This window comes from Eschrichtius robustus, chromosome 4, assembly GCF_028021215.1.
Source record: "Eschrichtius robustus isolate mEscRob2 chromosome 4, mEscRob2.pri, whole genome shotgun sequence".
In the NCBI taxonomy this organism is placed as follows: Eukaryota; Metazoa; Chordata; class Mammalia; order Artiodactyla; family Eschrichtiidae; genus Eschrichtius; species Eschrichtius robustus.
The window spans coordinates 70,799,372-70,811,398 of record NC_090827.1 but is presented as its reverse complement, the minus strand read 5'-3'; the positions used below and the strand labels follow the sequence as shown (position 1 = coordinate 70,811,398).

The window sequence follows — 12,027 nt, the reverse complement described above, 5'->3', positions numbered from 1 at the left end:
ATCCATTCCTTTATTTTCAACCTGATAATGCTTAACTCTCTTTTTTGTAACAATCTTTTCCCAGAACTTTTAAATTGCCGAGATTCTGTATGTCATTTAACTTGATTTGTTTGTGCATACTTCTCATAAAACCGAACGCATCAACCATTATCCTGTAGTCATTTTATTGACATATACCCTTAATGAAACAATACTTTGGAGCTTCATTTATTATGTTAGAACAGAGTTGTGCAGTGTTTAGCATTACTTCTAAGCTACATGATAGGGCAGTGCAGCTTAATAGAATAACCATAAACTTGGTGGGTGGGGAGACCTTGGTTTGAATTCTAGCCTTGCCATGTACCTACCAGCTGTGACACAAAACAAGTTATTAAGTCTCACTGACCCTCAGTTTTTTCATAAGTAAAGTGGTTTCTGATTTCTTATGTTGTTAGGAAGATCAAGCTAATGTATACCAAACACAACATACTGTACATGCTCAATAAACTGGAGCAGGTACCACTTACTAGTGTCATTATTGCAGACTATAATTTCAGGTATATATTTTAAAGTTGTGTCATTTTTTTCACTTTTACAGTTATAACATCACAATTCTAATATTGGGGAAAAAACCCAATATTAGGTTTTTATTATGCTTACTATAATACTAATTCTGATTAACTACAATAATCCAACCCTACGTAAAATGATAGTAACTTAAATCTAGTCTGTTTAGGTAAAAATAATAAATATTTCATCTTAACTGTGAACTTCCATGAGCAAAGTCTAAAACACTCACTGATATTAAGGTTAAATTTTGGGAGTATAGATGCCTTTTTCCACATCAGAGAACTTCTAAAATCACAATTGTTATATTTTTTGTTGAGAAACATTGAGTTTCTCTTTAAATGCCAGGCAGTCTTGTAAGCTCTGGTGATAAAATGATTGAAAGACAAATAACTTTCCCCATGATCTGGAGCTTTCATTCTAATTGTAAAAGGCAGAAAATTTATTAACAAACAAATAAACCAACAGGGAATATCAGATTATGAAAGCTGGTGGATAACCAAATATGGTTATGTGCTAGGCAAAGACTATTTGGGGAAATGACGGGAAGGAAGTTCAGGGAAAGAGAATTCCAGGTGAGAGAACATCAAATACAAAGCCCTTTAGGTGGGTGAGACCTTGCAACTTTGGGAATGAGAAGAATGTCATTGGCTAAAGTGGTGAGAGAGTGAATAGGAGATGAAGTCAAAGAAGGCTGGAGACGGATCCTAAGGTATTTTAAGAGTATGGGAGTTCACATTTTATTTTGATTACTTTAGAAAGGTAATGGGATCATTTAGAAAATGCAGTGACAGGAAATCATCCACATGTAATAAAGATCATGTGGCTACTATGTAGGTAATGAAAGAGTGTGATTGGCAAGACTAAAAATTAAAAAATCCTCTCCACCTGTTGATCCCCTAGTGATAATCACTTATAAAAAGTTGATAATATCCATAATCACACACAAGCATATATTCACAGAGATGTGTATAGGATTGGTATGTGTGTGTGTGTGTATTTTTAAAAACTATGAGCTGAAGTACTGTCCTTTCCACTTTGACCTTCCATTAATTGTTCTGTCATTTATATTTCATTTGTTTTATTGACTGTGTAAATGTATTTACTTTTGTTACATAATATTTGAAACATAAAAAAAATATGTGGCATATATTAAATTGTGAAGCATAGTATAATAAAATCAATACCCGTGAACTCACCAACCAACTTAGGAAACAATATTTTCCATATGTTTTTCCCTTGTTGAAACCTCTCCCTAACCAATCCCTATGCCTCTCTACCAGAGACAGCTACTAACTTTTGTTCTTCATTTCCTTGACTTTTCTAGTAATTTCTTCACCTCCAAAAAAGATGTTGTTTACTTCACCTTTTTAAAATCTTTCTTTAAAATGGCACCTTATTGTATGTAGTCTTCTGTGACTTGCTTTATTCACTGCCATATTCTAAGGCTTGTCCTGGTTCGTTCCATGAACACTTAAGTGTTGGCTCTGTGCCACATACTGTATACTTTTCTTCTGCCTGCAATACTTTACCCTTTTCTTCGCTTCCTTTTCAGCAATTATTTGATATAATGTAGTGAGTTGTTAATCTCCTAGATCAGGATTCAAATACTGGTTATGTCACTTATTTGGTCTGTGATATTGGACATGTGAACCTCTAAACCTCAATTTTGTAATGAATAAGAGAGTGAATACATGAAAAATACATAGCATAAAACCTAGAACATAGAAAGAATTGAAATATTTAAATATTATAGTTATAATACATATTTTATGTATATACACATATAATAATCACTGTGTACCAGGCGTTATTTCAGGTGTGTGATACATCACTGAACAAAAAAAGACAAAATTTTTGTTTTTCTTTTTTTCTTTTGGCCACGCTGCACTGCTCGCGGGATCTTAGCTCCCAGACCAGGGATTGAACCTGGACACTCGGCAGTGAAAGCATGGAGTCCTAACCACTCGACCGCCAGGGAATTCCCAAAATTTCTGTTTTTCTAGAGCCTCAAACCTAATGCAGACATTGGACATTAATTATTGGACATTAAATATAAATATAAGAAATAACTATGTTATAATAATATTGTAGAAGATGGTAAATGCTATGGGGGCAGAAATTGCAGAGTTGGGTGAGTGCAATACAGTTCTAAATAGGGTGATCAAGTTAGGTCTCTCTCAGGAGCAAAAGTTGAAGAGATGAAAGATTTATCCATACCAGTATCTGGGGAAGGAGCACTCCAGACAAAAGAAATAATCATACAAAACCTAAGGCAGAATTGTGCTTGGTGTGTTAAGGAATGGCAGGGGAACAGGTGTGGCTAGCCCAGGTAGGGGAGACTAATGAAAATAATAATAGAAGATAATGGGGGCAGCTCAAATAAATGTCACCTAACAATGATCATAATTCCATCAACTCTCAGCTGAGATGTCAGTTCTTCAGTGCAATGTTCTCAGATTTCCTAAACGTGTTCTCTTGTTACATGCACTTAAAAATTATTTCAATTAAGCAGTATAAAAAACATTAAAAAAGCATGCAAAATATAAGCGTATGGCACGGTGATTTATTACGCTTCCCCAGACCAAATATTAGAATATTGAGAGTGCCTCAGAAACCATTTGAACACTTCTCAATCTTTCACCTCAAAACATAGTAACTATCTTAACTTTTAACAGTACTTTTTGTTTTGCATGTGTCTGATACTTATCCACATGAAATCATCCAATACATATTTTATGTTTTCCTCCTTTCCTTGGACATCTATATTGCTTCAGGAGGCTATGTTGCTCTTTTATTTTCATCTCTGTATATTGTTCTATAATTTATTCATTCATTCTACCATTGATAATCAGTTGGGTTGTTCCCAGTTCTCAGCTATAAGTAATGCTTCTATGGAGATTTGTGGGCACATTGTACTTTTGCATTTATTTTTGTTAATTTATATTTGATTAGTCTGTCAATTACTAGTCTAGCAACTCCATGAAGGCAAAGATGTTTGTGTTTGCCTTTCCCCTTTGTATTTCCTAGATTCGTATTTGGCATGCAGTAGAGGGTAATTGATATTTTTAATTAGTTAACTAATAAAGCAAATGTGAGAGATTTGTTCTCAGTATTTCAGCTTGAAGTTTTGAAGTATTTTTCAATAGAAACATTTTTCAAGTGCAGGTTTTGCTGCACCGATTTTCTTATTGTACTTTTATTAGTTTTGCTGTATGTGTATGTATGTATTTGCTGACCTATATAACAATATAGACATTTCTAAAAGATAAACATATCCCAATATTCATAAAACCAATTGTCTAATATTTTAAGATTAGGTACTCCTATTATTCAAGGAATTCAAATATATTTGGAACATAACCCATTTGTGAGCTTGATTTCACCATTAGTACTAGTAATAGTTCTAAGAAGTTTTTCATCCTTGGAAAAGCTTCTGAAAATATTTTTGTTTCCTGCTCACAAGATTGTTAATACTTTTTGATCCGTAACTCAAATAAAATAGCAAAGCAATAAACCAGAAAAAAGTCCCCCCCAATGGAAAAATATTACACTGCTTTCTTGAATTATCAGACACTTGGAAAATTGAATTTGAGAATATATATAATGACGTAAGAATTTTCAGTTCTCTATAAAACTTCCTACTGTCTAGAAATGAATAAAGATGAATCGACTTCCTTTATCTCCTTCAAAAGAAAGAAAAGTTGAGATAGTATGTAACCTGTAAAATTACATTGGTCTTACAAAATTTATGGAAAATGTTAAGTTTAGTAACATTTTAATATACTCTGTGTTCTTTTCTTACCAAACTGTTTCTTCTTGCAAGATTCTGAATTCATAAGTAAATCTTTTGTTAATACAACTTACAAATTAATGCATATTTAAATATCTCATTCCCATAAAAGTTACAATGAAAATAATTTGTTTTACCTTAGAAATTTAAATTATTAAATTCTATCTAGAGTACATTTCTATGTATCTTCATGTTTAAATTGGTATAGTATGTTACATTTATTCCTTTTAAATAGTTATAATTATTTCTGGCATAGGCATTTAAGAATACACTTAATGAGAACCAATTATTATCATTAATTTAGTTCCTGATGTTCTCATGCTACTGTACTACAAGCATGTAGAAGTTGTATGTTTGCCAGATGCCAGAAATATAAGCCTCATATAACTGTAATAGAAACAAAAAAGAACACTATGTGTGAAAATTCACAGTGTGGTGAGTGCATTTCCTTTTTATCCTTTCCCTCATCCAGAGCCGAATTCGTAGGATGTGGAATGACACGGTCCGAAAGCAGTCAGAGTCTTCCTTCATTACTGGAGATATAAACAGTTCAGCATCACTCAACAGAGGTAATTAGAAATAATTTTTCATATTTACTCTTTTTTGTGATTACTTTAAGAAGTTCTTAAATGCATTGCTTTATTTGCAACTTCTGGACCTTGTTCCATGTGATAGGAATATTGCAAGGATATAAAACCTGGTTGAGTGTAGTAGTGTATTCCATTATTCATAAGCCTTTTTGTTTTTTCAATCCAGAATTTTCAGGAGATCTTTTCTGAAAGTAAGTTAAAAAGTGAGAAACTTCTTTCTCTAGTCATCTGCCACTGTTATAAACTGGTGAGCTGTCAGGTCAGGCCTCATTGGAAGCAGTGAAAATGGGCAATTATGTGGCTATATAGTCTGCTAAACATCATAGAATTCCACATTATCCCACGTATAGAGCAATTTCATAGTCTTTGTGGAAGTAAAATTATACTCTCTAATACATACTTAAGGCAACCTGTGTATTTGGGGAAAAATCCCACCTAATCTTAATATCAAAAAGATGTGTCCAGATAATATTGGATACTTAAAGATACAGAAGAAAAAACCCACTATATATAAATTTTATATATATATAAAATGATTTTTTTGGTGTGTATGTGCTTCTGGTTAAAATGCTTCTGGGGTATCATTTTGATTTTGAAAATGAAGTTCCCTTAATCTACTATTTTGTTTGTGGTTGATGTTTTTATTGCCTCTGTCTCTCTCTTTCACCCTCTTCTCCCCCTCCCCACTGTGTGTGTGTGTGTGTGATTAAAATTAAATTGACTGCAGTAAAAATGAGTAGATATAATGTTTGTGGAGAGCTAGAGTACACTACAGTCTGTACTGGGAAATCTTTAGAATACACTTTTATCTGGGGGGTGGCGCTTCTATGAGCACATTCTAATTGCACTGTCCTAAAAGAGACATTTTTTTATGCATATATTCAGTGGTTATTTTTATGATTGACATTGTTATTTTTTTTTAGCCTCCAAGCTAGAATTATTTGTTTGTTTTAAACCTGTTTCTGTGAGCTTTCTGTTATATTAAATGCTACTTAGAAACAAATAATTTAATAATTATGGTTTATGATTAAGAAAGATTCAGATGCTGTGCTGTTAATTACTTTTACTCAAGTAAGTTGCATCGTATTTATATAAAAGAAGTTACAACAAGTAGTGTCTAGGTTGAATTCGATATAGGGATTCATCCATATTATATTTAATCTTGATTGATTTACATACTTTTATTTGTGGTAGTGATATAGTAACTATAACCTAGTAATGATATTAAATTTTCTACATCACTTTTGCTTAAGTTAAAACAGTGAGTGCAAATATTCCTCCAAATATGAAGAAAATACATTAAAATAAAACAATTACCTTTTATTTTGTTTCACTTTTAGTTTATTTTACATAATATCTCTCAAGTATTCTTCTCATTTTAAGTTTAGTTTTACTGGTTAGTTTGTGAAAATTTAAATATGAATACTTTTAACTTTCTGACATACTTCCTAAACCACAGAGAACAAATTACTTACACATGCCTCCAAAGTTTAGGAACAAATTTGCTTTCATAGTGACAGATTTTTCTTTTCACTTTAAATAATACATAGAAATAATACATAGAAAATTTACAGTATGTGCCTTTAAGAAAACTATCCTTATTAATAAGATTTATTATTAGAAGTATCTTGCATCTAATGGTCACAGCAACCATAGGATAAGTGTCATTTAAACAAAAGATGAGATTTAATTTTAATGATGCACTGTTTATTTGCCTAATGTGAAGACAGATAAAATATGTAAAATAACTATTTGTTTTAGCATTATGATCTAAATTTGTATAAAGATAGTAAGGTATTCAGCTTTATTAAAAATTATTTTAAATGCATAATTTTTATGACCTTGATTTTTAAGGTCAATCACATTATATAGCATTGCTGTGCCCTTTTTAGTTCCTTCTCAGAAAGTTCAACTTGGAATATGTGCTATGAGGATGACTAGGTCAATTTGAAATATATTTAAAGAAAATAATATTTTATATTGTCTGATTATATGTTTAAATCTGTTTTTAAAATCTTTAGCTTTAAAAGATATTTCTTAAAGTTATTGAAGAAAGGGTATAAAATTTCTTGTGACATCCAATAAGTTACTTTGATGATGGCCTTGGGGAGGGGGTTAAATTGAATTTATGACTTGTATGTTCATGCAGTGATCTTTTCCTTCAGGATATATATTCTTCCTTTCACTCAGTGACTTTAATGGTGGTAGACATCATAGTGATCTTCCTGATCTCCTATATTAATTTCCTAGTTCCCCTAGTCAGAAACTCCTCGTTTTATTCTCATCTCATTATGTTTTATCTTAGATGAGTGCAGTATTTTAAAATTTTATTTCTTCATATTATATCTCTGAAGCTAGTCTTTAACTTCCTTCTTTAATCTTGTCTTATTTCCCAGGGTCCTATCCTCCCTGCATTCAGGCGTGTGTATCATGTTTAGGTAGGTGGCATCCAAGATTCACCTTTCCAGATAAACACTTCAGTCACCTCAGCAACATAATTATTCACATCTATTTATTCAAAAAATTGTATTCCCTATTATTAAAATAAAATGTTAGGCACTGCATTTTTACATCTTCATGTACAGTATTCTAACTTCCCATTCATTCTTAGTTTCTTACAGCTGCAATTTTTTTTTTAAATTCCAACTCCATTTTCCTTTCTTTCTAACTTAGATATATTAAATCTCTTATGTTTGCCTTTAGAATACTTCTGACCTTTGAAAACTACAAGAAGTTGTCTAAAAATTAGTCCTATTTTCACTTCAGGTTTTCTTTCCTATTCATACCACTGCTCAATTCATCAAAAGAATAATTATTTTAAAATTCTGTATGTCTTATCACCTATTCTTCCAAACAAGAATCCATCATTATCATCTTTGGGATTCATTAAGAATAAAGCATCTACCATGCAGTGCAGAAATCTTTCTCAATGGTTTTTATTTTTTCAAATCATCTCTAATATTCTGTTCTTGAACCAGCTTGTTACATCCTATGTATCAGTTTACCTGTCCAGATTTCCCAGTGTGATAAATTTGATTACTATTGGGATTTTACTCCTTGGAATCAAGCAAGACCTTGGAACATTTGTTGATAATTTTCAATTTATGTAATCATTCTTATATATTCTCTTTGGGATTTTGTTATTTGGTCACCTCATCTCTTTAAAAACTTTCATTACATTGTCCTTTGAATATATTTATGAAAATGTTTTCCAGGTGTTCTCTATACATTTTCAAAAATTTTTCTTCTGCTGACTTGTTGGCTACAATGCTACACACTCATATGAAGCCAGAATTTCTTGAGGGCAATACCCAACACTCCAGGGTTACCATCGAGTTAACTTCACCGATGCCGCTGTATACACAGGTAGAAGGAGCTTTTTGAGAGCCCTAAGGTGATGGTTGATTACAGAGAGTTTCAAGGAAAGTTAACTCTTATCCAAACCCAAGTTTCACAAACCCCACAGGAGGGTTTATTCATTTGTTCATTTAAATATATACAATTTGCACATACCTCGAAGTCAGTCCTCAATCCCCAAGCTCCTCCCAGGCCAATAGAACTCTAATCCAAATTTCTGGTAGCTCTAAGTTCCTGATAGTAGTAGAAACGATTTGCAGCTAAGGTAATCTTTTTCACCTGTATCCCCTACCCACAATCTCTGCTAGCCAAACAGCATTCTGAGCGATTTAGATTAGCAATACCTATGAAACTTGAGTTTGATCCAAAAATGAAGCATTTGGGGAGAAATTTCTCTGGTAGTTCAGTTAATTGTTACACATTTCCACTCTTTCTGTAGATTTATGTGGAAATTGGGATTTTTCTGAAATGAGATTTTACTAGGCTTTATCATCATGGATAATATAATTGCATTTCCCATTTTCTTTTTTTTAATAAGTTGAATTGACATCAGAAATTTCAGTTTAAAATCAAGGTTTGCTAGGTAGCTGCTACCAGTATGGTATTGCTATATGAATTACCAAAAGGTGGCCCCCTCCCAGCTGTGGATTGCAAAAATGTGCCACATCTGAGTGGCAGAATTAGCAAAAAGGCATTTCTCCTTCTGCAACAATGACTTGGCCTGTATTGTGGGTTTTTATTTCCCCTACCTCCCATTCTCCATCTTATCAACCTCCCACACAAGTTAATGCAGTATAGATTTTTATTCATGGAGATCAGACCAGTAAAGCTATATTTATTTAAGCCAGATTTAAGTGTTATATGGCAGAAGAATGTCTAATCTGTAGTTGTTTTTTGCATCGAAGTTTTGAGTAAGGAGTTTTAACCCAGCGACTTTGGGTAAATTGCTTAACTTCTCAGTGTCTATGTAATAGGGATATAAACAGTACCCACTTCATAGGGACTTTGAGAGGACTGAGTTAATATGTGTTAATTGCTTACAACATGCCAGGGACATAATAAGTACTATTATTATTCTATTCAGAAGTTCACTTATATTTTCTAACAAATGAAAACTGGTCCTTGCCAGTGCTCTCAATAATGTTATTAAAATTCATCATTCACTACCAAAGGTTTCTTTTACTTTGTATTTTCTAATAATAGGTGGGAGGAATGAGGTAGTTACCTGAATGTCAAGTAAAAGAAATAATTTACCTAAAATGGTGCTCCCCTTGATGCTAACAAAAGGAAATAAACTAATAAAACTGAATTATCTCTTTTAAATTAGAAATTAAATGCAAATTACATCTGCATAGTTGTACTTTCCATTTTTGATTTGTAACTATATTTTAGCAATGAGGAAATAAAGGTAAAATATTTCTTCTCCCTACCTTAGATAATGATATAAACAAGCACTGCCTTCTCTTTCCTCCAAGCCCTCCCACCCTTCAGAGGTTTAGAGAACACTAGTTAGACAGGCCTGCCAAATAACCAGTTATGTAGCACAGTAAGGATGTGACTCATTCCCTTTTTAAACTCATATCTTCTCAGAGCCTGTATTGTCTTTCCCAGGAGGTTGGTCACTGGCACGGATGAAACTTCACAATAAATCACCTGCTGTCTCATTAATATTCAGGCTACTAAACATATTTTGTTTTTATGTTTTTAAAGAAAAATACAAATGAAAAGTGGTGTTCACCGCAATTAATGATTTCTATAAATTAAAGCTACTAGGGTGAACATGCATACTCATTCACTCCATTTTATTAATGTTAGTAAATATAATTTGGCTTATATGCATAAAATGTCATATTGCCCAAAAGCCTTGCTGTTTTGAAGGATTATAAAATCATTTGTTTTAAATATTAACCAGATTCTAATATAAGCTGACATTTGTCAAATGTGCAGAAACAGTTAATCATATGCCTAAGAGCACTTCTTGCATAGCTAACAAATCAGACTAGGCTATATAACAAATTATTTTTTGTTTTGAGAAAGTATTACAATGATCTGAGCACAAATATAATAAGTGTCCCATGGCATGGAGAAATTTTTCATTTGAGATTCACCATTATATTTATATCTAGTATTTTTTGACCTTTATATTCTTGATTGTAAATGAGGCAACAGTGATTTCTGTGTTAATTTCTTTCCTTTGTATGTGTCCTCAATAATCAGAAAATGTACAATAAAATAAGGATACCTTCTGTTTCAGGAAAAATCAGTTTAATATACAAAAGCAAAATAGGTACAGATTTTAAAAAGTGAGATGCTGCATCAAATAGATAACTAAACAATACTACTAATACCCTGATTCCTAACTCTAGGAGACCGAATAACTTTCAGAATGAACTTTTCATTGTAAAATGGAATATATTAAATATTGATCTCTAGTCAATCTGGGGCAAATGTTCTTTCTATAAGTTGTTAGCAGGAACTGAAAAAGAAAAACTTTTAAAATGCATGCCCAGTGAGTCCTTCTTATGTTTTGCTCTTAACTTTGTCTCTTTGTTCAGAATCCTTGAAATCATCCAGCCTCTCACAGCCAGCTACACAATATTAAAAATGGTTTTATTATTATTATTATTATTATTATTATTATAGTTTTCAAAGATCCCTTCACAAAGGGGTTATTTATGTAGAGTAGATTTCTCATTTTTATGGTTTATTATCTTACTGCCTTTATATATACTTAGCAGTATCTCTTACCTCTTTGTTATAAATCAGACAAGCCACAGTGGGTTACCTTGATAACTTCTAAATATGGTGCTATAGAACATTTCCAATTGGTTTTAAAATATTACTGTTTTGTATAAGTTGCTGAGGATGTAATTTTTTTTAGAAAACAGTATCTTTTTTGAGAACTAAATGTGAATACTACAACTTATCTTCAGAAATTAGTGGTATTCTTTTCTCTGATAGAACACAATGTGCCTCTTTATAGTCTTGGTGAAGTTGGGATTTCTCCTTTAGTGTGTGTAACTATCATTTACCTGTTTTACACTGTTCATTATTTATTATCCATTATCTTTATATCCATGAAGAACCTGGGTTTTTTGGCAATTTGTCCAAAATCACATGGCTGATAAAGAACACAATCTAAATTCCAAACGGGGGCTTTCTGACCACACAGTCCTACTTACAATAATAAAAATTTTCGTTATTTTCTTATGATGACAGTTTTACATGAAGCTTGCTGAAGATTAGAATTAAGCTTCCAAGAATGTATTTCAGAATGATTTTTATCACCTCATGGAAATAAGATATTCTTAAAGCGCAATTATTCACATCTTTATTTCTTAATTTCCTTGATGTACTATTCATTTCTTTCCACTTTATTTTGTTCTAAGTACAATTCTTTAGAGTGGATTCATTCATCCTATTTACTCAGGGAAAGAGAAGCTTTAAAATATTGTGAATATATGGGGAGATGGATTGACCAATAACATTTTTTTACAAAACTATTTGATATCGAATATGCTGAATTACTATACATAACTGTTCAGTTGTAGGACTTAGATTGCAAGAATTTTGTAATCATTTTTTTCTCCTGGAAGTTCTCAAATACCAAAAATCTCAAGATATTTTATTAGTAGAATCCTTTTATCTTTAATTTTTAATTTCTTATATTTCAGTAAAAGGATGAATATTTTAGTCAGAGCAAAGACTGTGTTTAAAAAATCTGGTAAATAGCTTCTGCCT

General features: G+C 32.0%; 1 protein-coding gene across 6 annotated transcripts in view; it reads left to right on the top strand.

Moving 5' to 3' along the window:
• Positions 1 to 12,027, top strand: part of ADGRL3 (adhesion G protein-coupled receptor L3) — a 563,136-nt gene that overhangs the window by 532,417 nt on the left and 18,692 nt on the right. For all 6 annotated transcript variants that reach the window (XM_068542874.1, XM_068542873.1, XM_068542871.1 and 3 more), the window contains one exon: positions 4,812 to 4,908. In XM_068542874.1, coding sequence (XP_068398975.1) covers positions 4,812 to 4,908 — 97 coding nt within the window. The remainder of the gene's footprint in view (positions 1 to 4,811; positions 4,909 to 12,027) is intronic.